The sequence below is a fragment of the Ictalurus furcatus genome, chromosome 12 (genome assembly GCF_023375685.1).
Source record: "Ictalurus furcatus strain D&B chromosome 12, Billie_1.0, whole genome shotgun sequence".
NCBI classification, from domain to species: Eukaryota; Metazoa; Chordata; class Actinopteri; order Siluriformes; family Ictaluridae; genus Ictalurus; species Ictalurus furcatus.
The window spans coordinates 6,901,166-6,928,318 of NC_071266.1; the positions used below are offsets into that span (position 1 = coordinate 6,901,166).

The 27,153-nt window shown below is 39.7% G+C and overlaps 2 protein-coding genes across 4 annotated transcripts in view; one reads left to right on the forward strand and one right to left on the reverse strand.

The window, feature by feature from the left end:
* Positions 1-2,691, reverse strand: part of LOC128615319 (zinc finger protein 239) — a 5,367-nt gene extending 2,676 nt beyond the window's left edge. The window contains exons 1-2 of the mRNA XM_053637293.1: positions 2,601-2,691; positions 1,761-1,923 (exon numbers count right to left, since the gene is read on the reverse strand). Coding sequence (XP_053493268.1) covers positions 1,761-1,923; positions 2,601-2,648 — 211 coding nt within the window. The 5' untranslated portion in view covers positions 2,649-2,691. The remainder of the gene's footprint in view (positions 1-1,760; positions 1,924-2,600) is intronic.
* A 4,665-nt stretch (positions 2,692-7,356) lies between these two features.
* The window catches only part of LOC128615783 (transcription activator BRG1), a 31,323-nt gene continuing 11,526 nt past the window's right edge, over positions 7,357-27,153 (forward strand). For all 3 annotated transcript variants that reach the window (XM_053638116.1, XM_053638114.1, XM_053638115.1), the window contains exons 1-24: positions 7,357-7,821; positions 8,053-8,167; positions 10,177-10,394; positions 10,586-10,718; positions 11,273-11,683; positions 12,568-12,648; positions 12,994-13,261; positions 13,392-13,518; positions 13,641-13,814; positions 14,668-14,841; positions 14,990-15,211; positions 17,198-17,328; positions 17,428-17,482; positions 18,606-18,718; positions 18,821-18,968; positions 20,724-20,887; positions 20,972-21,038; positions 21,145-21,255; positions 22,309-22,551; positions 23,399-23,512; positions 23,824-23,931; positions 26,122-26,208; positions 26,446-26,492; positions 26,602-26,768. In XM_053638116.1, coding sequence (XP_053494091.1) covers positions 10,191-10,394; positions 10,586-10,718; positions 11,273-11,683; positions 12,568-12,648; positions 12,994-13,261; positions 13,392-13,518; positions 13,641-13,814; positions 14,668-14,841; positions 14,990-15,211; positions 17,198-17,328; positions 17,428-17,482; positions 18,606-18,718; positions 18,821-18,968; positions 20,724-20,887; positions 20,972-21,038; positions 21,145-21,255; positions 22,309-22,551; positions 23,399-23,512; positions 23,824-23,931; positions 26,122-26,208; positions 26,446-26,492; positions 26,602-26,768 — 3,349 coding nt within the window. In that variant the 5' untranslated portion in view covers positions 7,357-7,821; positions 8,053-8,167; positions 10,177-10,190. The remainder of the gene's footprint in view (positions 7,822-8,052; positions 8,168-10,176; positions 10,395-10,585; positions 10,719-11,272; positions 11,684-12,567; positions 12,649-12,993; positions 13,262-13,391; positions 13,519-13,640; positions 13,815-14,667; positions 14,842-14,989; positions 15,212-17,197; positions 17,329-17,427; positions 17,483-18,605; positions 18,719-18,820; positions 18,969-20,723; positions 20,888-20,971; positions 21,039-21,144; positions 21,256-22,308; positions 22,552-23,398; positions 23,513-23,823; positions 23,932-26,121; positions 26,209-26,445; positions 26,493-26,601; positions 26,769-27,153) is intronic.

Consider the following 27,153-nt stretch of genomic DNA (forward strand, 5'->3'; position numbering starts at 1 on the left):
TCCTACTTCAAGGCGGGATTTGTTGGAGAAATAAAGTGACAAGAACACCAATAAACATTCTGGTTGTATGTGGACAGGTTTATACACAAATATTTTTATTTTATTAAATACATTGATCTGGTAAAACGTAAGCTAGCTAGTCCTAGTTAGTTTGTAGCCAACACTGCTTCCACTTACTAAGGTTACATATTTGTGAAGGTAAAACACAGTCAGAGAAGGAACGAGCCCCCGTTATTCATCAGTGGAAATAGACAGTGTTTTAAAAAGAAATATGTAGCAATTTATTCATCATTGTACAACTTGAATACCACATGCCAAAAAAGCTTACACTTACACTGCTCGACTTAGTGAAAAAGGACTGAATGGTTTTTGGCAGTCTGTAAGAAGATAGCTCAGAATTCTTATTTAAGCTGTTAGAACAGTCGATCGATCTCACAACATATTTTTCCCATTTTAGATGCGTTTCTGTGTTTTCGTGGAATTCACATTGTACACAAATGCCACGGCTCAATGGCTGTGACATCATGTGCATACACTATATTCAATAAGGAACAATATTTACTGCAACAAACAAAATCCTGAGCAAAAATAACTGCTATTCAGTATGAAAGCATGTTAGGGTGCTAACAATGTACCCTCCCCGTGTCAAAGGATACAAGCAGTTTTAACGATCACTGTTCCCAACGACCAATCACAGACCACCATTGTTTCCAACGACCAATCACTGAATACCACTGTCTGTCCCACCCTCGCACTTCTTTGTTATTCATTTTAAAATCTCTTCTTGGATTTTCACAAGTAATAAATGTGAGTAACCATTTTCTTCATGACTACTCACTGTCAGTGCTTCTTATTTTGTCTGTGCTCTTGATAGAAAACATTGCATTTTGTAAACGCATAAAAGTTTACTTTGTGATACCATGACTAAAGATGACTAAGAAATACTTTATTGAAATTATTAAATAATGAATTATAATACTTTTTTATTATTCTGATAAAACTATTCTATCTTGCTATGTTCTAACTGAAACTGTTACACTACAAGCGGCCGTTTGGTTTCGCTTGAAGATTCACCCTTTCCGACGTTGCTTCACGTCGTTCTGCTGTCGGGTCGCGGCGCTTCGGCTATACGTGCGTAAGGTCACGTGGTACAACGTCCCCGCTCATTGGTCACAGAGAGTATGGAGGAACAGCGACGCTCTCCTACATTACAATTGCGTTGGGAATCAAGATTGTTTTTCCCCCCTGATGCAATTTCAAAATGTTAGAAATCATTTGAAATACTTAAGTTAATCTGCATACAATTCCATTACAGCGGTTGGTTAAAACGAAATATATAATAATTTCTATGTCTAAATAACAGCGTGGGTGGCCTTTAAAACGGGTTTGATGAAATATATATATTTTTATATTTACTAAATACATATAAATAAAAATGTATTATCTGCTTTTAGTGACAAAGCGTGGACTGTTTGGGGAATACAGCGCTCTTGCAGCTTTAATGAGCTCCAGAATCAAATGATTCGAATCATTTGTATTGACTCATGAGTCGATCACTTCCCAGGCTGATCCCAGGTCACGAGAAAGTTTGCAACCCTGATTTAATAAATGCACCTTGTTATAAACAGCTCTTCGTTTTAGGTTTTTTTGTTTTGTTTAGATATTTATCTATAATTCCATACGCGTTGATGCAACTCAGTCAGTCTGAAAGCTATGTAAACTACGCAGAAGCCCGGATCATTAAACCCGCAGCGACTCACCGAAATGGAAGAAATCCTCCACACTCTCGTCTTCCTCTTTGACTTTCACGCCGTGGCCCAAGGGCCGGCCGTAGTGCTGGAACGGCCCAGCACCGCGCAGTCCTGCTGTGGGCAGAAATTTAGTGCTAGAGGAGAGAGCCTGGTTCAGTTTGTTCCCGTAGTCCTAAAAACAAGAGGTGGGAATCATCATTGCTCTAACCGCGTTAGCCAGGGTGGGCTAACTCTCCAGCTAACGTCGCGAGCTACACAAAAAACGGACATTTTGTGCAGCTGCGCGGATTCGGGGCACCACCGCAAAGACAAGCTGTTGCAAAAAAAAGTCGACTCGTCTTATTTTATTTTTTTTAACTATAATTCGACGTACTTTTTTTCCCCGCAAACCGACTTTAATTGTCTAGCCACATATTAGCTGTGTCCATTCAACCAAATGAGAATTGTCTCGTCTGTTTGCGTGAGAAGCCTTTTTTTTTCTCTCTCCCACTCGTATTCCGAACAAATTCCGCCTCCACCGCCAGAACGATCGGTAGTTTATGAGCACAAGCAACCGTCCTATTGGTGAAACGACCATGAGTATGACCTACCAACCAATCATAGAGCAGTGTCCGGGACTCGATTAGCCAATCATATCAAAGGAGGTGGAACTTACTCGGAAATCGGGTGGGAGACGTAAGAGGAAAAAAAAACTTGCTCGCGCACAATCCACGCTAACGAACGACTAGTTGGTTAGCTTTGCAAAGCGAGCGCTAACTCGACACGGGAATTCGTTTTGACGGAGACATTACTGTTACAGAAAAGCATGCTGTTTGATAATTTAGACAGTCGCAAAACATGTTCACTTACCATATCCACCCTACTCGTCCATTTGTTTAAGTTATCGACGAAATTCATCGGTTACCAGGCGAAGAGGCAGAAATTTGATATTCACCGGAACTCTGTTGTGTTTACTAAGACAGCGCCCAGAGAAAGCAAATACAACCCTGACCCCTGCTGGTGCGGAGGCGAAATAAACCAGGATTTATTCACTGACCAGCCACAGCCACTCAGAAACAACCAGAACATTTTAATATAACCGTTAAAAAAACAAGGAACTAAAAGCTAACCCAAATAGCCAAATGCTACTTGGTCGAAAGAAAACCGTTTATGAGCGATTCCATGATTGGGGCGGCATATTTACAAATATAAATGTAACAAAAAGAAAAGACGTTTTAAACATACAGGAAGTTGAGTGTCACAACAACCTATCTGAATATTTCAGATAGGTAACTTAAAACCTTAATAAAACCTGTCTTTGAAATCATCCCTCCCCAGCCTACTATAGGTACACTTTACCTTGAAATATAATCGATAAAACGCCCCAAAAATAGAATCATTTTCAGATTAGTGTGTGAATCCATTCAGTCTAATCCTCGAAACAACCTTTTCCACAATCTGCCCGCTATAAGTTATGCAAAGCAGAAGCCATACATCAACACTGTCCAGAAGCGCTGCCGATTTCTCTGGGCTTGGTCTCATCTGACATGGACAGTAGTACAGTGGAATCGTGTTTTGTGGTCTGATGAGTCAACATTTCAAATAGTTTTTGGACAAAACAGCTATAGTGTTCTCCGGACCAAAGAGGAAAAGGACCGTCTAGGCTGTTATCAGCGTCAGGTCCAAAAGCCATCATCTGTCATGGTATGGGGGTGTGTCGGTGCCATTGGCATGGGTAACTTGCACATCTGTGGGGGTACCATTAATGTAGAAAGATATGTACACATTTTGGAGCCACATATGCTGCCATCCAGAGTAGGACAATGCCAAACCACATTCTGTCCAGATTACAAGCGCATGGTTGCGTAAGCAGAGAGTGCACCTGCAGTCTTGACCTGTCTCTGACTGAGAATGTGTGGCGCATTATGAAGCACAAAATAAGGCAACAAAGGCCTTGTACAGTTGCACAGCTGAAGAAATGCATAATGGATGAATGTGGGAAAATTCCACTTGCTAAACTTTACCAACTGGTGTCTTCAGTGCCAAAACTCTTAATAAGTGTTATTAAAAGAAAAGGTAATGTTACACAGTGGTAAACAGTCGACTGTCCCAACTTTTTTGGAGTGTGTTGCAGTCATCAGATTTGAAACGAGTGTATATTTTCAAAAAGAAATTCACAAAGTAAAACATCAAATAATGTGTTTACAATATAGTATAGGGTGAATTGAATTATCAAATGACTCTTTTTGTTTGTTGTTTTGCATTTTCCATACTGTCCCAACTTTTTTGAAATTGGGATTGCAATAGTTTGTTGAAGGACCTTTTGATTTTATTACACCACTTGGTCTTTTTGGATAAGAGTCTATCAGCGTGGCACATCTTGACTTGGCAATAATAAAAAATAAAAAAAACATTCTAGATCCATCCTATTGTAAGGGCATATCTTGTGCACAGCCCGCTTCGGGTCACCACACAGAATTTTAGTTGGATTCAAGTCTGGGCTTTGGCTAGGCCATTCAAAAACATTGATTTTCTTTTGGGTAAGCTATTCCTTTGTTGACTTGGATGTATGCTTTGGGTCATTGTCCTGCTGAAAGGGGAAATTCCTTTTCATCTTCAGCTTACTAGCAAACACCTGAAGGTTTTGCACTGAAATTGGCTGGTATTTTAGCTATTCAGTTCTGGTTGAAGAAAAGCAACCCTAAAGCATGATGCTGCCACCACCATGCTTCAACATGGGTGTGATGTACTTTTGGTGCTTTCTTTTTGCACCAAACATACCTTTTGGAATTATTATAACTTTTGGAATTGGTCTCATCAGACCATAACACATTTTGCCACATGGTTTGATTGACTGATTGATTGATTGATTGATTGATTGAGTTAACTTTATTGTCCACCAATGTGGAAAATCTTCTTTGGCTTCTCAAACACAAACCACCCCCAACAATTATACACATACACAATACACAAGTTATACACATGCATCAATTTAAAAATTATTCTCAAAAGGAGTTGCTTACCCTTCATTTAATATTCTCATTGCCACTGGTATAAAGGAATGTTTATACACATTTCTAAGATATTTGTGGACCTTATACCTTCTTCCAGATGGAAGCATTACAAATTCTGAGTTAAGTGGGTGTGTGGAATCAAATACAACCCTTGTTGCTCTTCTGTGTATTGCCAGCAAATACAGTTTATCAAGCTGTGTTTGCTGGTGTCTTATTATTTCTCCTGCAGTTCTCACTATCCTTTGGGACTTATTTTTATTCCTCACTTCTAAGTTACCATACCAGGCTGTAATATTAAACATTACAATACTCTCAACATGACTTTTGTATACCATTTCCAAAACTGATTGGCTAACATCAACACTCTTAAGTTTACACATAAGAAATAACCTTTGACTTGCTTTCCTTAAAATATTGTCTACATTCTCACAAAAACTAAAACTTGTATACCAATAAGTTCCCAAATATCTAAAGCTTTCCACAATCTCAACAACCTGGTCATTTAACTTTAGTTTCCCTAACACATGTTGTTCACCAGAATTAACATTGAAAGTCATCTCTTTTGTTTTCATTACATTTATGTGCAAGGCACTCAGTTTACACCAGTCTTCAAGAACAACCACATTTTTAAGATCATTTGTGGTAATTTAGTTGACCTAGCCTCTAGCCTCCCAACTCCATAGCCCAGACATGTGAAGAACATGAGAGATTGTTGTTACATATAGGGAGTAATCAGTACTAGTCAGATATTCCTGCAGCTCCTTCGGAGGTCTCTTGGCAGCCTCCCTGGTAAGATTTTGTCTTGTCCTTTTATACATTTTGGAGGGACATCCTGTACTTGGTGATGCTACTGTGGCACGCTATTTTCTCTGTTTGTTGATGATGGCCTTCATGGTGTTCCATGGTACATCTAATGTTTTGGAAATTCTTTTATACCCCTCTCCTGATCGATATCTTTTAACAAGTGAGATACCATGCATGCTTTGTAAGCTCTTTGTGGACCATGGCTTCAGCAGTTGGATGAAACCAAGAAGATGTGAAGAAAATCCTTCAGAAAAAGCTGATCTTTATTTGGCGTTAATCAGAATAATTTATTGATGACAGCGGTAGGATAATTTCTTTGGAACATGAGATTGGATGTGATTGTTTCATTCTGAACACAGCCACATCCCCAATTATAAAAGGCTGTGCACACTTCTGCAACTAGATTCTTGTAACTTTTTTATTTTTCCTTTTTCCCCTAAAATGTTTCTGATTGTTTTTCACTTAATTTTTATACATTGTAATTTCACATCGAGGGTGGAAAAAGTTCTGACATGATTTATCTTGGTTAATTTTTTTTTTTACATCACAATAACCTGCCATTTTAACAAAGGTGTGTAGACTTTTTATATCCACTGTATATGGTAGATGTAGCTAATAAAATGGCTACTCAGTGCCTGTTTCTTTGTTTGTACCCCTTAAAAACATGCTCATAACAAAAAAAGAGAGAGAGAGAACTGAGAGTCCATCCATCCATCCATCTTCTATACCGCTTATCCTTTTCAGGGTCACAGGGAACCTGGAGCCTATCCCAGGGAGCATTGGGCACAAGGCGGGGTACACCCTGGACAGGGTGCCAATGAACTGAGAGTCCATCTACAATATTTGCTCCAACACACAGGTTTAGAATCTGTGTTGTATCGAATTGTATGGAACCCTGCTGGTGACTTCCATAATTAATAGAAATAATTTGTGGCTGTGATTTCATTAGGTATGGGAATGAGATTATTAGCTCATGGGAATGAGCTAATTAAATTGTGTACATGACTTAGCAACACAAGGGAACAAGATAATTAAATATGGCCACATCTTCATAAGGTGTTTTTTATAGGAATGAACGTGAGTCAAAATATTTTCCATATTTTACCTCTAATGAAGTCTTTTTTTGTTTGTCTTTTTGTTTACTATAGTCATATCAGCTATGTGAACTCTTTGTCATGTTCATCAAACCATTCCTGAACCATTTTTGCAGTGTGGCAGGGTGCATTATCCTACTGAAAGAGGCCATTGCCATTAGGGAATATTATTGCCATGAAGAGGTGTACTTGGTCTATAATACTGTTTAGGTAGGTGGTACGTGTCAAAGTAACATCCACATGAATGCCAGGACTCAAGGTTTCCCAGCACTGGTCGTCCGTCCTTGGATCACTTTTGGTAGGTACTAACCAGTGAATACCGTGAACACCCCACAAGACCTGCCATTTTGGACATGCTCTGACTCAGTTGTCTAGCCATCGCAATTTGGATCTTGTCAAAGTCGCTCAGATCCTTACGCTTTCTCATTTTTCCAGCTTTCTAAACATCTACTTCGAGAACTGACTGTTCACTTGTTGCTTAATATATCCCACCCCTTGACAGGTTCTGTTATAACGAGATAATCAATGTAATTCACTTCACCAGTCAGTGGTTTTAATGTTATTTCTGATCGGTGTATAAAACACTGAACATTCCAGATCCATCATTTACAAGAGATAAAACAGATCATTTATTAATATTAATAGATGAGGTCTCTATTGTTTTTTAACATGAAGTCAGTTCAGTGTGAAACGTAGGTACGAAAGGAAAAATAAAATCTTCGATAAGGAAATGTTCAAGTTTTTTTGTGTGGCATTTTTGGCAGATGCCCTTATCCAGAGCGACTTACATTTATCTCATTTATACAACTGAGCGTTAAGGGCCTTGCCCAAGGGCCCAACAGTGATAGCTTAGCAATGCTGGGGTTTAAACTCCTGCCCTTCTGATCACTAATCCAAAGACTTTAACCACTGAGCCACCACTGCCCCAGTTTTAGTTAATAATTCACTATAAGGTCACGCATTAATTTTGTATTACAGTATGCAGGGAAGTGTTGATGTATGTAGGCAAACTGAACCGACTCGTCGAAAAGAGTCGTTCATAAAGGAGCCGATTCTCTCGCGAATCGCCCGTCGCTGCTTAGGAAGCTTTCCGGTAATTAAAGCGAAACCAGTCATCTGCTTGAGCCATGCAATAGCCAGAGCTCAACTGCTCTTAAACTCCCAGTTAAGATTTCGCCGGTAAGTCTGATCTATTTTACATTAATATACATCCGCCTTCTTTCAGGACGAACAGAACGACAAAGCTGCTGTCTTCTTGTTTGGCCATTTTATGCCGAGCCGGAAAAAAGGACAAGGTGGAAGACATTTTCTCTGTTAAACCCTGATCCTCGTTCAGGAGGCTGTGTTTGCGTGTGTGAGCAGAGATCCGCGTTATGCGTTTCTAATCAGCATTGCTTATGTTCGCGTCAGGTTTTTATCCAGCTGCAAACATCCCACGCCTTTCAACCTGAATCTCATCCAGATGCAACACCCATCATCATCATCATCATCACCATCACCTTCATCACCTGCCATTCCTGATTTCGTATGTTAATGGCTTCATTTTTGCTTGGGCTTGTATTTTATTTGCACTGTTTTGTACCAAATTTACACAATTTATATTTTTATTCATTCATTCATTCATTCATTCATTCATTCATTCATTCATACTAGTCAGGGTCATGGTGAATCCAATGCCTTTCCCAGGAACACTGGGCACAAGGCAGGTGCCCTGTCCATGGCAGGGTACCACGTACACTCACATTCACACACCCATGTAGACCTAGGGGCAATTTTATTATATCCAATCCACCTACTGGCATGTATTTATGGGGGCGGCTGTGGCTCAGGTGGTAGAGCAGGTTGCCCACTAATCATAGGGTTGGCGGTTCGATTCCCGGCCCACGTGACTCCACATGCCGAAGTGTCCTTGGGCAAGACACTGAACCCCAGGTTGCTCCCGGTGGCAAGTTAGCGCCTTGCATGGCAGCTCTGCTGCCATTGGTGTGTGAGTGTGTGTGTGAATGAGACACAGTGTAAAGCGCTTTGGATAAAAGCGCTATATAAGTGCGCCATTTACCTTTTATTTGTGAGTTTGGAGGAAACTGGAGAACCCAGAGGAAATCCACACAGACACAGGGAGAACATACAAACCTCTGTACAGACCTGTGTACAGGGTCGAACTGGGGACCCTGGAGCTGTGAGATGGCAATGCTGCCCTGTTGTATTTTTGTTCAATTTATTGTTTATATTTACAATATAATGTTACTATTTATTATGTTATACACTGGGATGTCAGTTTATGAGGTACATCTACTTTGCATTAGCCATTACCCAGGTAAACATATAGGTGCAATTACTCACTGATTTGTACCCCCTATACATCAATACATACCACTGTCCAGATATTATTTGAGTGGCCCATTTTCAGCACAGGAAGGATCCTAGTATCACAGTAATATGTTACCTGAACACATTCACCCCTATGAAATATTTGGAGTATCCCCCAAGGGTGCGTCTCAAATAGCTCCCTAGCTCGCTATGTCATAAATCAGTATATCGTTTGCACGAGTTCGGGAACTGGTAAGGACCCTGGCGCACTACACATTGGGACACTGATGGCTCAATTTCCGGCGACATGACTACGTACTCGTGTTGTAAAACGTCACCACTGGTGTTTATCAACAACAGGCAGGACCGATATCCTTCTGACATTATATTTTATATAAATGTGTTAGCACACACGCGTTTCTGCCATAGTAGTTCAAGCAGGATCATAGGCTAGCTAGTGGATTAAAAAAAATCATTAAACACTTAAAGTTGTTAGAGTCAAATAAATCGTACATAGAACGTCAAATAAAGTAAAAAATCGCCAACGTAAGTAATCATTTGAGAGCTACAACAACAATAACAAGATATTTGCATTTGTAGTCTAAGTTGGCTGAGAGTTCCTCCACTATTTTTTTTTAGCTGAGAGGCTTCAGAATAAATGATGTCATTTCCAATAAGGGAACATACTGAGCATCGATGCTCCCTGGTTTTTACGGTGCATTGTGGGATTTTTTTAGGGAGCAAATGTTCCAGTGCACTGTCCATTAGGAGACAGCCCTGAAAATGAAAATGAAAGTGCAACCCGTTACCCTAATTATAAATTGAAAATAAACTATGAATAATAATTTTTTTAAAAATGCAACTAAATCACTGGAATGTTTTTTTGTTGTTGTTGTTGAATAGTTTGTTGGAAGTGATTCAAGTAATAATAATTGAATAATAATAATTATAGTAGTCGTTTTAATTTGTTTCATAATTTTAGTTTTTCGATACAGACTTATCCAGCTATTTTATGAAAGTGTTTATGTATAACTGGTGTTATAGAGCCAACCGATGTCTTTTCCAGTGCATGTGATGTAAACATGCAATCTGTAGAATAACAGTAAACACCTTGGCTACATTAGGCTCATAGCTCTAGAGCAAAAGTAAGGAATTATTTCTTAAACAAACCAGCCTAAGGAGTTGGCATTTATATAATAAATCATGTCTTTCTCTGACACGCAGGAAGAAGCAAAAGGATGTCCACCCCAGACCCTCCGTTAGGCCCATCCCCTGGTCCTGGGCCTTCTCCTGGGCCGATGATGGGGCCTGGACCCTCACCTGGATCCTCCCATGGCATGATGGGCCCAAGCCCTGGACCCTCCACCACATCTGGTCACGCTGTCCCTCAGCAAGGAGCAGCTGGATATACACAGCAGGACAGTATGCATCCCATGCACAAAGTAAGACCACAATACATGTGTTCGGATTATATTTGCATTTGTAGAAAAGCTAAAACTCATGTCAGGTAAGTTTTTGTTGTCATCCCGTTTAAACAGTATTTACATACACTGGGATGATGTTTTGTGCTAATTATACCTGATAGAAGGTTATAAATTGTGTGCAATGAATGTACACTTGTGTGTTTGTGCAGTCTCTGGAGGGTCTGCATGAGAAGAACGTAGGAGAGGACTCTCGCTTTGGTCAGATGAAAGGTGTGTCCATGAGAGCAGGTGGACATGCTGGCATGGGGCCTCCACCGAGTCCTATGGACCAGCACTCCCAAGGTAAAAGCCATGTATTTGTTTGAGATGATGTGAGATGATGAGTGATTTGAGAATTCACTATATTCCTATTATATTCATCAATCTTGTAACTACATACCATTCCAAGTTCTTTCACTGTAGTCACTGTATAATAGGTTTTTTAAACAAATAACTGAATAATCATAAGCAGAGAGCTCAAAGGGTTAACTATATTACTTCTGTTAAATGCAGAGGAGAACACCTAGGGCATTCCTGGCTTTAGAGAAAGCTTTGGGAATTTCGTTTGTTTTATGTCATAGAAATATTATGCTGTATGTATTTAATGTGTGACTATTGCAGTATTAGTCTCATTTCCTTGCTAAGGTTTTGGCTGGAAATGAAAAGTTTCAAATCTGAAAAATACGGTTATTGATTGGTACTTGATTAGAGCAGGAGCTGGACAAAATGACCAACTGAAATCTAGACCAGCACTAAACATTCACCATCGAGTTGCAGTGAAGAAACAGTTTCAGTTATCTGTTTTATATATATATATATATAAAAAAGGTAATAGTCTCTTTCCGCTGCACTTTAAGGTTACCCCTCTCCATTGGGCTCCTCGGATCATGTCTCCAGTCCCCTCCCAGCCGGCGCCCCTCCTACCTCCGGGCCTCTCCTTTCCTCTTCCTGCACCTCCTCCAGTCCACTAGAGGGCACTGACTCCCAGCCGAGCCGCTCTGGGGCTCAGAGCAACACACCTGGATCCTCCGCCAACCCGACACCCTTTAACCAAAACCAGCTGCACCAGCTTAGGGCACAAATCATGGCTTACAAGATGCTGGCACGTGGACAGCCTCTCCCCGACCACCTACAGATGGCAGTACAAGGCAAGAGGCCCATGCCAGGCATGCAGCAAGGCCAGGCCATGCCAAGTCTGCCCCCTGGTGGAGGAGGAGGGCCAGGTACAGGTCCCGGACCTCTGGGTCCTAACTACAGTCGAGGGCATGGTGAGCAAAGTTCTGATGCTCTACACTGTAATATTAAAAATATAAAAATTTGAACATATTGAAATGTTAAAATAACTACTGTGCACCCTCTTGCTTTTCCACATTTTGTGATGTTACAACTTGGAATTGAAATATTATTTTGATACTGATATTTTTGCCCATTCTTCTTGGCAAAATGAATGGAGACTATTTAATGTTTCAAGCTTCACCGCAGATTCTCAATCGCATTGAGGTCTGGGCTTTGACTGGTCCATCCTAACACATATAGGTTCTTGGTTTTGAACCACTTAGGGCTTAGGGTTATTGTTCTGTTAGAACGTGAACCTCCACCCCACTTCCTGGTCTATTGCAGACTGGAACAGGATTTCTTCAAGGACTGCCCTGTATTTGGCTCTAGCGCAATTCATCTAGACCCTGACCAGTTTCCTATTTACTGCTAATTAAAAACATATACAAAACAGGATGCTACCTCCACCATGCTTCACTCTGGGGTTTTTTGTAAACTGGTTTCATATCCATGGCGGGTTATGAAATGTGCTTGCGTAATTTGTGTTTAATGTTTTATTTATTTGTAAATAATTTTGCTAACTATATTTCCCCTCCACTTATAACACTTGGGCTCGTTTGTGTAATGACATATAATCCCAATGAGGTCCATTTCAGCTCCAGTTTATAATACTACAAAGTGTGGTAAAGTTTAAGAGGGGTGAATAGTTATGCAAGGCAGTGGATGGTATGCGTATTTGAAGTTGATTTAGTGTATTTTAGACATATAATAGAAGAACATAACAATACTATGTAATAAGTACACTGAGCATTTTGCTTCACTGCGGTCCACTGTGGTAACTTAAGTAAAGGTTCAGTGTGTTCTGGATGCTCTGCAGTGTTGAGTGGTCCCAGTGTGCCCCCGTCTGGCCCAAATGCAGTTCCCCCTGCCAACGGGCCACCAAAAACCTGGCCAGAGGGTAAGACACCTTTACTTTTATTTAATAACACAGTTATTATAGGGAGCAAATTTATTACTTGTTGAAAATTCAGATTACATTTGACCTTTTTACTTGCCATGTTTAACTGTTTGGTTAGGGAAGCTATTAGAGTACATTTTAAACAAATTTTAAAAACTGTAACAAATGATAAGAATTGAATTGAGTTGTTTTTTTTGTTTTTTTTGACGTTTGCAGTTTTAATATTAATATTTTGTATCACACTCCTGCTCAGAACTGTACGCAGACAAAAAAACAAACTATAAAGCCTGAGTCTATAACATTTCTAAGGATATGAAAGCTCATCTAAATTCTTCTTTTCTGTAGGTCCCATGGTGAACGCAGCCACGCCTTCTAATGCCCCACAGAAGCTGATTCCTCCACAGCCCACTGGCCGCCCGTCTCCAGTGCCGCCTTCTGTGCCCCCTGCTGCCTCCCCAGTCATGCCCCCTCAGACTCAGTCTCCTGGACACCCGGGGCACTCGGCCCAGCCGGCACCCACAATCCCGCTGCACCAGAAACACAACCGCATCACTCCCATGCAGAAACCCTGTGGCCTGGACCCTGTGGAGATCCTGCAGGAAAGAGAGTACAGGTATGGGACAGGCTTCTTATATTATTAAATTAATATTGCATATTGTTCTACGTTTCACATAAAGCCCAGTAGTTACCTGAACAACAAAAAAACTCAATGTAGCTTTTTGTAAAACGGTGTTTTTCATCAGGCTTGAAGCACGTATAACACACCGTATCCAGGAGCTAGAGAATCTTCCAGGCTCACTAGCAGGAGATCTGCGTACTAAGGCCACCATCGAGCTCAAAGCTCTCCGACTGCTCAACTTTCAGAGACAGGTGTTTGCCTTAGGCAGTTCATTGTTCAGAACGTACTTGTTTGTTTATTTGTGTTGTGTTTATTACTAATGTAGTAACTAAACAGAAATTCAAATGCGTGCGTGTGCGCACATGTGGTGTAGCTGCGTCAAGAGGTGGTGGTGTGTATGAGGCGTGATGCGGCTCTTGAGACGGCTCTGGATGCGAAGGCTTACAAGCGCAGTAAGAGACAGTCCCTGCGAGAGGCTCGCATCACAGAGAAATTGGAGAAACAGCAGAAGATCGAACAGGAACGCAAACGACGGCAGAAACACCAGGTAAACAATCAACACAAACGCAGCAACTGCATTGTTTACTGCATTAGTTAACACTGAGAAATCATAAACATCAGCATTTATAAACCATAAGTGACATTAGCAGAGTAGCAAACTAAGTTAACACATGTATTAATTAATATTTGTTTCAATGTTTATTCCATCCATAACTAAAAGATAACTCTACAAGAATGACCAACAAATTCAATTACAGTATGTTCCTATATGATAACTTACTGCGCTCTGGTCTCCAGGTGTAAATATTGAAACTTACTTCAGCCTGATTTTTGAATTTTGCCACTTATCTATACATACACATAAAATGTTTAGTATGCAGTAGAGGTCGAACTAAGTTGGGCGGTACCTACCTGCCGATAATCAATACAGAATGAAAACATAATACTCAAGGTAAAATAAATTGCTGAACTTTAATACAAACATAAACAGTACTGACTGTTCCATGAAAATGTACTGTACTTTTTAAAATGAAATAGATATATTAATATTAATGTATATTAACTATTAATAAATATTAAAGTAAATAAAAGATATAAATCCAAACTGAACTGAAAAGTAACGCCTCCAAATAACAAATAAAAATAGAGACATCCAAAATAAATTTGAAAACCACTTCGAATAACACAACTAAATTTGTCAGTGATAGTTTTTATTTCGTCTCTAGAGGCCGCTCTCGTGCTGTGTAATGACAGCGGACCCTTCTCAGCTGCTCCACAACAGACGCAACTGAGAAAAACTATCGGTGTGGATTTTTTAACCGATTGCTTATCGGCGCCGATTAATCAACATCTATTATGCAATCTGAAATTTCATTGGCAGATTTCTTGTCTTCTTTCAGGAATATCTGAACAGCATCCTCCAGCATGCCAAAGACTTTAAGGAGTACCATCGCTCCATCACTGGAAAGATCCAGAAGCTGACTAAAGCCGTGGCCACGTACCACGCCAACACGGAGCGAGAGCAGAAGAAAGAGAATGAACGCATTGAGAAGGAGAGGATGAGGAGACTGATGGTAAGGAGAAAGATACTCACCTTTTCACAAACACACTGATGATACCGTACACTCCAATTATGTCAACAGAGTAGCATTAATATGCTGCACACCAAGTGATGCTCAAACACAGTCTCCCACAAACAATTTCTTCTGCTGCACTCTCCAGGCAGAAGATGAAGAGGGTTACAGGAAGCTGATCGATCAGAAGAAGGATAAGCGTCTGGCCTACCTGCTCCAGCAGACCGATGAGTACGTGGCCAACCTGACCGAGCTGGTTCGGGCTCACAAAGCAGCCCAGGCTCTCAAGGAGAAGAAGAAGAAGAAAAAGAAGAAGAAGAAGCTGGAGAATGCAGAGGGGCAGCCACTAGCATTGGGACCAGACGGAGAGGTAGACGAAAGATTCGTATGTTACAGCTTAACAGTCAGCGCGTTTACATGTACAACAATAATCCAACATTAACCCGATTAAGACGATACTCTGATTAAGAAACTACCATGTAAACAGCAATTTTTAATTACCTTAATCTGATTAATGTCATACTCGAAGTAAACACAAATGGAATTAAGACATGTGGAGTACTATTGTTTTAGTCACATTATGGACGTGTATTACAGACATGTAAACACCTTAATCGCATTATTAACGCCGTGTGAGAGTTTTCACCGCATTTTGCGACAGGACACGTACACACACGGCAGTGCTCAACCGTTTTACGGCAAACAAGAGAGCACGGCTGCGTCGCAAACCGCGTAGTCACCTACCACACAGTAGGCGAAAGACATGCATATAGTGGGCGAAATACATGTATTTCGGCTACTATACAGCAGTTAAGTACGAGGTTTGGGACGCAGCCCACGGCTTCAAGCAGTCGTCTGTTTGCACTTATAGCATGACAAATAATTAACCGCACTTGAAGTGTTCGTAAAAATTTGAAATAAAAAACTGTAACCCAAAAAACCCAAAACTGTATACGATACCAAAAAGAAGACAAACTGTATGTTGATACGTGAAATTCTGGAGGGACGTCGGATGGCGTGGCGTGGGGACGTAATGACGTGTGCTGTTAATCGAACTATGTTCTATAACAGGGGTTCCCAAACTTTTCCAGGGCAAGGCCCCCCAAATGGTATTAACATTTGACCGAGGCCCCCCTTTTGCAAGATGTCTTTAAAACACATTAAAAATACAGACTTCTGAGTATATCCCCCTTTTTTATTAATAATTACGTCTTACATCTTTACATTACATTACATTAGGAATTGATTGTGTGTGTGTGTGTGTGTGTGTGGTTGTCTGAGAGTGAGAATTTATTTTTCACACCAAATTGTTGAGGCCCCCCGGGCTCCCCCTGGTGGCCCCCACTTTGAAAACCATTGTTCTATAACGTAAAACGGGTACATGAAAGGAGTATTCTAAACGCGACTCATGTAAACACCTTAATCAGAATATTGTCTTACTCAGAATAAGGTCAATAATTAGATTACGGCTGTCCATGTAAATGTAGTCAGTGTTAACAGTGACTATGTTTACACGGACAGCAATAATCTAATTATTGACCTTATTCTGACTAAGACGTGTCCTGTCGCAAAATATGGTAAAAACTCTCACACGACGTTAATAGTGTGATTAAACTGTTTACAGGTCTGTAATGCATGTCGATAATGCAACTAAAACAGGAATACTCCACGTCTTAATTCGATTTGTGTTTACTTCGAGTTTGACTTTAGCCGGATAAAGGTAAGTAAAAATTGCTGTTTACATGGTAGTTTCTTAATCAGAGTATCGTCTTAATCAGGTTAATATTGGATTATTGTTGTCCACGTAAACGTTCTGATTAACATTTTCTCAATGTCTGTTTGTTAGAAACTGCCATTAGTGAGCAGTGAATAATAATTACATTGATGACAGTAGAAGATCTAATGTTCTAAGTTCAATTCCAGAATTTTGAACTGTTTATGCGGATTCCTTGTTGAGTTCCTCAACAAATACTCTACACATTTTACCTATGGATACCATATTAGAGATTTATACAAGATTGTGCAACCGGATGAAGTTGTTTGAAGTAATTGTTTAATTATATAAAGATTTGGACAAGCTAATGTTAAATGCTAATGTTAAATGACTCATCGTGTTCCTCATTCAGTGAGTGTAGTTACTGAATAATTCATGCTAGTTACTGAATAATGTGCTTTAAAAATGACTAAGTAATAACCAGAGACTTTAAGGAGTTGAAATAATATATGAAATTTTTTTTTATTTCCTCTGATTTGAATCTGGTCTTATTGCACTTTAAATATAAATAATATTTAATGTGATGTTGTTTTAAATTAGCACATCGTGATTGAGCATCTGTGCACCTTCTTTCCCTCATAGCCGCTGGACGAGACGAGTCAGATGAGCGACCTGCCTGTGAAGGTGATCCACGTGGACAGCGGGAAGATCCTGAGCGGAGTGGACGCTCCTAAAGCGGGACAGCTGGACACCTGGCTGGAGATGAACCCTGGGTGAGAATTTGATAGTCTGGCCTGAGGGTTTTCACTCGCATAGCTGGGTTTATAGAGGGATGGCATTGTTCTGAAACATTGTTCTGTTTTTGTTTGTAGATATGAGGTGGCTCCGAGATCAGACAGCGAGGACACGGGTTCCGAGGAGGACGAGGTGATGCAGCTAGTGGCGTTGTTTATGTATTATGTTGAAAATATTTTACAAGAAAGAACAAAATACAAATCCACTTGTAATGCGTATACAGTATATTATTTACAGTAGGGCTGTAAAATCTTTTTTGAATGTCCATTCACATTCACTACAACTATTTTTAATATTCGAATGCGGTTGATTCAGACAGAGCGGACTGTAGTAGTGCTAGACTGCGTGTTTGTATTGCGTAAACAACAGAAAGTGCAGATTGGTTCACTTTCTTAAACAGAGAAAATCATTAGGCAATAATAAAATTTTTTTATCAACATTTTTTTTAACCAACATTCTCTCAGATTTTTTTCCACTTCAGTTGTACATTTTTAAGTATACGTCATTTTTATGATCCATTGTCTTCACCTCTTATATATAATAAGATAGGTAGATATAGATATGTCTTTACTAACTTTCTAATCTTGGGGGTAACCAGATTTTTCTTTAAAATGTGAAAGAGGCTTTAGAGGTTGAGGAAGAGAAACATACCTCAGTTCTGGAAATTCTGTAGTTTTCAGAACAATATATAGTGGACAGTGTCAAAAGTTCTTGACCCACCATACATAATTAATTAATTAATTAATTAATTCACTATTTAGTGTATAAAATAATGGCGCCGTTGAGTGTTTGTTGAAAACTTATCAACTTATGTACTTTTACTCACTTTTAGGGCACATAGTTAGAAACTTGAAAATATAAAAATACCTGATTAAGAGAAGTAACATTCATTTATTCTGAGTCTAGCATCATGCAAGAAGAGTTCATTAGTCCAAAGGTCTGCAATGATAGACATATGTTTGTTGACTAAAATGAGATTTTTTTGCTTTCATATACAAATACATCGAGTAAAATAGTATAAATGTTTGATTATTTATCATACTGACAGCTTCAATACACATGGGACCTTGTGAATAATAATACAACACCCTCTTTAATTCTATAGAGAACTGGTTCAGAAGTTTCACATGTAAAGCACTTTGTCCTAACAGGTGGAAAAAAAATATCTTACGGTTAAGTGTGTTAACTGTTAAGTTAAAATTCCTATAACACTCTCAGCTCTAATGTTGATGGTTTGCATTCTTCCTAACTGAAGGAGGATGAGGAAGATCAGCCCCAGCCATCACAGGCTCCTTTGGAAGAGAAGAAGAAGATTCCAGATCCAGACAGCGAGGATGTATCAGAAGTGGACGCTCGTCATATCATTGAGTAAGAACCCCTTAGATGGGAGCGACCTGAATAGAAAGCACTTGGATGATTTAAATATAATTGAATGTTGTGTGTGTGTGTGTGTGTTTGTTTATTTTGTAGGCATGCTAAGCAGGATGTAGATGATGAGTACGGCGGTGCTGCGTTCGCACGTGGCCTGCAGTCGTACTACGCAGTGGCTCACGCAGTCACTGAAAAGGTGGACAGACAGTCGTCCCTGTTGGTCAACGGGCAGCTCAAACAGTATCAGGTAAAACCAGTGTGTGTCACTTTCATTTAGTCTTTCACCACCTACACAGCGTTCTTAAAGTGTTTCAAGTTCATTTTCATTTCAGGAATCAAACCTACTGTGTATCTCCATACATAACATGGAGATAACCAGTATTACGGTTATTACTAGAGATGCACCGATACTAAATTTCTCAGTCAATACCGATAACCGATGCCTATAGTTCTGCCTTTTATGCCTTCTTTTAAATTACTAATAATTAATTCCACAATTCTGAAGAAAATGCAAATAAAAACTTTATTCTCTAAATTTCAACAAGTTGTTTCACAGTAACTGGTCAGAAAACACATTACTCAAATTAACATGAACACATGAACTAAATTCTGAAGATTAAAGTAAGATTATTAACTTATTGAATGTTATAAATTCATATTAACATTGACTGAATTCTAAAAAACCTCCTGTTAGTCTCACATTCACTCATCACAAACACAAGCATTTCTACTTCATCACTGACATCAAACTGGTGATATATAATATCAACTTTTTTATATATTAACATTAAGTGGATATGAAATGTACTACGCTACAAATATATTTTTCTGTGCAATATATACTTTTTTGTCAACTCAACTTCATTTAAATTTTTCAATGGTGTACTGGCGCTTTAATTAAGCGTGAGCAGCTCGGCAAATTTTTTTTTAAAAATTAGACTTGACGCCGAAACTCCCGCTTCACTGCTGCTCACTTCCGGTGTAAAATTTTAGCAGTGCAGAGCTTACGGAGATTACAAACTGCAGTTTTGTCATCATTCCACACAAGAGACATCTTCTTTACACACAGCACGGAATTTATGTGTTTTCCCGCCCTCTTTTGATGGACAGGATATAATCGGCCCTGATCATCGGATGTTTTTAAACGGATGTTTTTCGTCCGATGGCCGATAGTGTGAAAAATTGCCTTTATCGGCCAATATCGATACATCGGTGCATCTCTAGTTGTTACGGTTATTATTTTAGTTATAGCTGTAAGTCTGCTCACTTGAAATGAAAAGGGTTCTCAGAAAACGAATATAAATATTAAGAAATATATCTTTAATTGTAAATGTTAAACGTAATCTAATGGCAATTACAGAGAAATGGGAAGTGCTGTTAATATGTGACACCGTGTTTCAATTCTACACCTGAATGAGTGTGAATAGAAAGCTCTATAATGGCTCGAATAGATTAATGTTACGGTATATCGGAGCAACGAAAATCCAGAAGCAGTGAGGCAGAAATCATAATGAAACATATATATGTGTGTGTGTGTGTGTGTGTGTGTGTATATAAAAACAACCCATTCTGAAAAGTAACTGACAGCAACACTTAGCTAACTACTAAATGCCAGAAGACGTTCTGTTCAGCTAAGGCTACATATTGCATACATACGTATATTGCATAATTAAGCTGGTAGATGAGGCTATAACGTTATGCTAATATATTTTTGTCTGGTAAAACTTTTTCTAGCAAGCTAGGCTAGGATGATTTTGAGATTGCATATTCCAATCCATTTAACATGCAGTGTTTTCATGTATTTTTACACATTTTTAGTTTTCTTATACATTTGCACATTCCATTTCATTTGTCTTTTTTTTTAATATATATATATGTATGCAAGTTCTCAAATACAACTGCACATTTAAAAAAATATATGTTTGACCCTTCTTTTATTCCCTAAATAGCAATAATGCAATCTGTGATTCAATTTGAACTCTATTCTCTTCACTTCTAACAGATTAAGGGTTTGGAGTGGCTGGTGTCCCTGTACAATAATAATCTGAATGGAATCCTAGCTGATGAAATGGGTTTAGGAAAGACCATCCAGACCATCGCGCTCATCACCTACCTCATGGAGTACAAACGCCTCAACGGGCCCTATCTCATCATCGTACCGCTCTCGTGAGTGACACGGTGCTGTTTCAAAAACATTCGTTTATTTCTATGTTTCTTGCTTCATTTTAAAGTATGCGTTGTTCCGGACAGAACTCTTTCTAACTGGGTGTACGAGTTTGACAAATGGGCCCCGTCCGTAGTGAAAGTCTCGTACAAGGTGAGTTTCAGCACACAAAAGCACAAAAGGCTTGTTTTTGATCACAAAATTAAGGATCTTTAAATCGAAACCACACTGATTTAAAAATTGATATTTATGTGCCCAGGGATCTCCTGCAGCCAGACGGGCGTTTGTTCCTCAACTCCGCAGTGGCAAATTCAATGTTCTTCTCACCACCTACGAGTACATCATTAAAGACAAACAAGTACTGGCGAAGGTAATACTTGTTTTGCAGGACTCCTTCATCTTCTCGCCCACCCTTATTAGACTTATTTTGAAATTATGCACTTCCAAGGTTGGGGGTTGAATCCCACCTCCGTCCTGTATACACGGAGTTTGCATGTGCTTCGGGGGTTTCCTCCAGGTACTCTGGTTTCCTCCCACAGTCCAAAGACATGCACTGTAGGCTGATTGGCATTTAATAATAATAATAATAATAATAATAATAATAATTCCTTAGATTTATATAGCGCATTACATTGTATGGGGGGGATCTCCTCAGCCACCACCAGTGTGTAGCATCCACCTGGATGATGCGACGGCAGCCATAGTGCGCCAGAACACACACCACATACCAGCTATTAGTGGAGAAGAGAGTGATGTAGAAAATTCAGAGATGGGATTATTAGGGGGCCCTGTTAGATTAGGGCCAATGGGGGAATTTCACCAGGACACTGGGGTTATACCCTTACACTTTATGAGAAATGCCCTGGGATTGTTAATGACCAGAGAGTCAGGACCTCGGTTTAATGTCTCATCCGAAAGACGGTGCTGTTTTTACAGTATAGTGTCCCCATACTGTACTGGGGCATTAGGACCCACAAAGACTACAGGGTGAGCACCCCCTGCCGGCCTCACTAATACCACTTCCAGCAGAAACCTTAGTTTTCCCCAGGAGGTCTCCCATCCAAGCCAGGCTCAACCCTTTTTAGCTTCATTGGGAATCCAGGCGAGAGCTGCAAGGTGTTATGGCTCTGGTATTTCCAAATTGTCAGAAGTGTGTGAATTTTATTGCTCTTCCATAATTGCAGCTGACTACTATGGGATAGATTTGATCCACGGTCGCAGTCCACTGTCCATTACATGTAGTCAAATGTGATTTGACCCCAGATGGCCGTAGGTAGGCACACAAATACAGGATGGAAGTGGCAGGGTTACAGCCACTATGGACAGAGTCTGTCTAATTTCCCCTCAAGCCCAGATTAGAGGCTGGTCCAGTTTTCCCTCATTGCATTGAACTCATTCGCATGCATTGTGACTGTGGTTCCAGATTCGCTGGAAGTATATGATTGTGGATGAGGGCCACCGGATGAAGAATCACCACTGTAAGCTGACTCAGGTGCTGAACACACACTACCTAGCTCCAAGGCGCGTCCTGCTGACGGGGACGCCGCTGCAGAACAAGCTACCTGAGCTCTGGGCACTACTCAACTTCCTGCTGCCAACCATCTTCAAGAGCTGCAGCACCTTCGAGCAGTGGTTCAATGCCCCCTTTGCCATGACTGGAGAGAAGGTCTGAGTCTTTGTTGTGGTTTTTTGTTTATTTACTGTATTCCCTCTGGGCCTGACATAATAAGAATAGTGCAAGCTAATTTACGAACAGAGTTTATGGAAGACTTTAATGAATATAGAGTTTGGGATGTGTCTACATAAGAGTCCAAAACGAAACACAGGGAAGAGTCTATGCTAATCACAGTTTGATTGCATGTGCAAGTGAATACGACCGAAGTGCAGGTTTTAAATTTGCATAAACCTACTTCTGCCATTTAAACACAAAAAAAGCAATTATTTTGAAGGTTTCTTATCATTTTGTAATGAGAAACATTCTCTAAATTGTAGTTTAGGTTGCTTTTATGTTATATATTCAGTGCTCAGTGACACCTCCGATGCAAAAAGCATTCGATTAGAGCTCGTGAAAAGGGTTTCTTCTAGACATACACATTAGGAACACACACTCACACACATCTGCACTCATTTGACTGTCATATCGTGTGTCGTATCTTATTTTGAACAGTTTTTAGTGAATTTCACCTCTTTTAATCCACATTATGTTTCACATTTCTAAATATTTCAGCCAAAAAAACCCGCACCTAAGTAGTTGGATGAGATCTGTTTGGTGGTTTTTATACTGGAGCTACGTATCTCCGATGGTAACAAAGACAGGAAGCTTATAGCTACCACTTTAGCATTGTGTAGATAAACTTCATGTGTAGGCTTTAAGGTCAAAATGTCTTTAGATCCTCCAAAAGATTAATTCACTGTGATATTACTAACACTTATTCATATGCACCAAACATGGTTTAACAAGGCTAATTGTATTTGTAATCATCCTAATATAAAACTCTCATTCTCGCACACAGGTGGACCTGAACGAAGAGGAGACCATCTTGATTATTCGCCGTCTCCATAAAGTGCTCCGCCCCTTCCTGTTACGTCGGCTCAAGAAGGAGGTGGAAGCTCAGCTGCCCGAGAAGGTCAGGAGAACCTTTAGCACGTACACTCGCACATCTTTTGTGAAAATATACAGCTGCAGGCAGATGTTTAAGGGAAAGACTTACGAAACATAAATTACAAATGATCACTCGCAATCTTTTTCAAATTATTTCGTAACATTTAACATAGATGTGATAACAACCTTCTTTCCTAGGTCAGTTCACACGGGTCAGGTTCCTAGATTAGTATTAGCTAAGAGTGCTTACAAGCTTAAAAAAAATAAGAGGACCCCGATCGCTGCACTGTTGGATGATAAATCTGAACTTGGGTGGTCCGTTGTGTGTTGCTGCAGGTGGAATACGTGATAAAGTGTGATATGTCAGCGCTGCAGAGGGTTCTGTACAGACACATGCAGGCCAAAGGGGTTCTGCTCACCGATGGATCTGAAAAAGACAAGAAGGTAAGTAGTCAGGTCCTTAGTTCAGACCTTAGTATGATGGATAACTTGTAGCTGAAATAACTAATAAAATGATATGTGCAGGTGGTATTTAATAAAGAATAAAACACAACGCGGTGTACTGTTATAGGAAAATAATCAACAACAGGGTGGCGTAATGCGGCCCGACGCTAAGCTGAGTTAATGTTTCAGCACGTGCTGACATGTTTTGTTCCTCTTATACCACAGCGATATGCCAAGGATGAGAAATTTATTAAAGAATGACACAACGTACGTTTAATCTGTTGTGGAATGTCCACAAATCAGACAAGCTCCTGTTATCACTTGTATGATAAGAGCTGTAAACAGTCAGTGTCTTTTTTTAACTTTTTATTAATGGGAATATGACACAATTTGACATGTCACAAAGTGCAAAACCCTCTAGCTTTATAATCTGACTGGTACGAATTTATCAGTACGTTTACATGGACAGCAATATTCCGATATTGACCTGATTAAGAAGATACTCTGATTAAGAAACTACCATGTAAACAGATTAAAGATAATCCGACTAAAGTCATACTGGAATTAAACACAAATCGAATTAAGACATGTGGAGTATTCCTGTTTTAGTCGCATTATTGACGTGTATTACAGACATGTACACACCTTAATCACACTATTTACGTCGTGTGGGAGTTTTCACCGCATTTTGCGACAGGACACGTACACACACGGCAGTGCTCAACCGTTTGATGGCAAACAAGAGAGCATTGCTGCGTCCGAAACCGCGTACTTACCTGCTATATAGTAGGTGAAATACATGCATTTCGGCCACTATATAGACGGTAAGTATGCGGTTTGGGACGCAGCCCACGGCTTCAAGTAGTCGTCTATTTGCACGTATAGCCTGACAAATAATTAACCGCACTTAAAGCTTTCGTAAAATGAAACACCCAAGACTGTATACGGTACCATAACGAAGACGAACTGTACATTGATACGTGAAATTCTGGAGGGACGTCGAACGGCGTGGCGCGGTGACGTAATGACGTGTGACGTTAATCGCTCTATGTTCTATAACATGTAAAACGAGTACATGAAAGGAGTATTCTAAAAGCAACTCATGTAAACACCTTAATCAGAATATTGTCATTCAGAATAAGGTCAATAATTAGATTACTTCTGTCCATGTAAACATAGTCACTGACATTGACTACGTTTACATGGACAGCAATAATCTAATTATTGACCTTAATCTAAGTAAGGTAATAATGTGATAAAGGTGTTTACATGAGTCGCTTTTAGAATACTCCTGTCATGTACCCGTTTTACATGTTATAGAACATAGAGCTCCAGAATTTCCCATATCAACATACAGTTCGTCTTCGTTATGGTACCGTATACAGTTTTGGGTGTTTTTATTTAAATTTTTTACGAACGCTTCAAGTGCGGTTAATTATTAGTCAAGCTATACGTGCAAATAGACGACTGCTTGAAGCCGTGGGCTGCGTCTCAAATCGCATGCTTACCTACTGTATAGTAGCCGAGATGCATGTATTTTTCCCCACTGCAGGCCTATAGTAGGCAAGTATGCAGTTTGGGACGCAGCCGAACTCTCTTGTTCGCCGTAAAACGTAAAACTGCCGTGTGTGATCGTGTCCTGTCGCAAAATGCGGTGAAAACTCTCACACGACGTTCATAATGTGATTAAGGTGTTTACATGTCTGTAATGCACGTCCATAATACGATTAAAACAGGAGTAATCCACCTGTCTTAATTCGATTAGAGCTTAATTAGATTATGACCTTAATTAGATTAAGGTTGCTGTTTACATGGTAGTTTCTTAATCAAATTATGGTCTTAATTAGATTAAGAGTGGGTTATTGTTGTCCATGTAAACGCAGTCATTGGAGACTCCTTCGAGAAAAGTGAAATAAACATGTCCTCACGGAAAACTTCACCATATTAACGATTAGATGTATTATTGTTAAGTCAAACGAACACCGTAATATCACCTTGTGATTTGCCTTGCAGCCAGTACTATTGTCGGAGCTGCTGTTATAGAAAATTAATCAACACCTTTTGACCAATCAGATGTGAGAATTCGACAGCGCTGTGGTATAAAAACACTTCATTCTGCGATTGCTTTGTATCTAAATGCAGGAGTTATGACAAAGTATTACCGTGTGTGTGTGTGTGTGTGTGTTTCAGGGTAAAGGCGGCACTAAAACTCTGATGAACACTATCATGCAGTTGAGGAAGATCTGTAATCATCCCTACATGTTCCAGCAGATTGAGGTACTATATTATACCTGCATTAAAGCATTCTGTTTACCAGCACGATCTATATTATGTTGCTTTTAAAATAAAATACGTAAAATAGATAGAGTAGTTTTAGCTTCTTTTTTAAGAACAGGTTCTTACAAGGCACTTCTACATTAAAAAATCGTAATATTTTCAAAATTTAAACGTCTAAAAGCACTTTTTGAACTGTGGGCCCTTTTTAATGTTAATGCTACACTTCACTTAACGCAGGAGTCCTTTTCTGAGCACTTGGGTTTCTCTGGTGGTATAGTACAAGGGTGAGTCCCTCAGCACCTCATGAAGATTTAAGTAGCCATAACATTCGAAAGTAATAATCGAGTTAGCCCATACAGTGACCTTTTTGTTTAACCTTTGACCTTTAACCAGTCCTGACCTGTATCGAGCTTCTGGAAAGTTTGAGGTGCTGGACCGGATTCTTCCCAAACTTCGAGCGACCAATCACAAAGTGCTGCTCTTCTGCCAGATGACATCACTGATGACCATCATGGAAGACTATTTCGCATACCGCAACTTTAAATACCTCCGTCTGGACGGTATGACCAGCAGCTAATCCTGTCTCCCTTTCTACAGTACTTTTCTCTTTTTTATTCAAAATGTTCTATAATTTCTTATTTTTGTCCTTAGAGGTGTGAAAATAACCAGGGGAAGGAATTCTTGGCTGATTTACAATTAAAGCGCACCTATTATGGTTTTCTAATTTTGTTTTAGAGGTCTCGTACAATAGATTTACATGCATCCAAGATCAAAAAAACACTTTAACATGCTCATAATTTAAACTGCAGCATTACCTTTTTCCCCCCAGTGTCACAAACGACTCGTTAAATGATCCGTTCTAAATCTCATTATAAACTCTGCTCTGATTGGTCAGATGTCCCAGTCTGTTGTGATTGGTCGATCACTGTCAGCGTATTTCAAAAA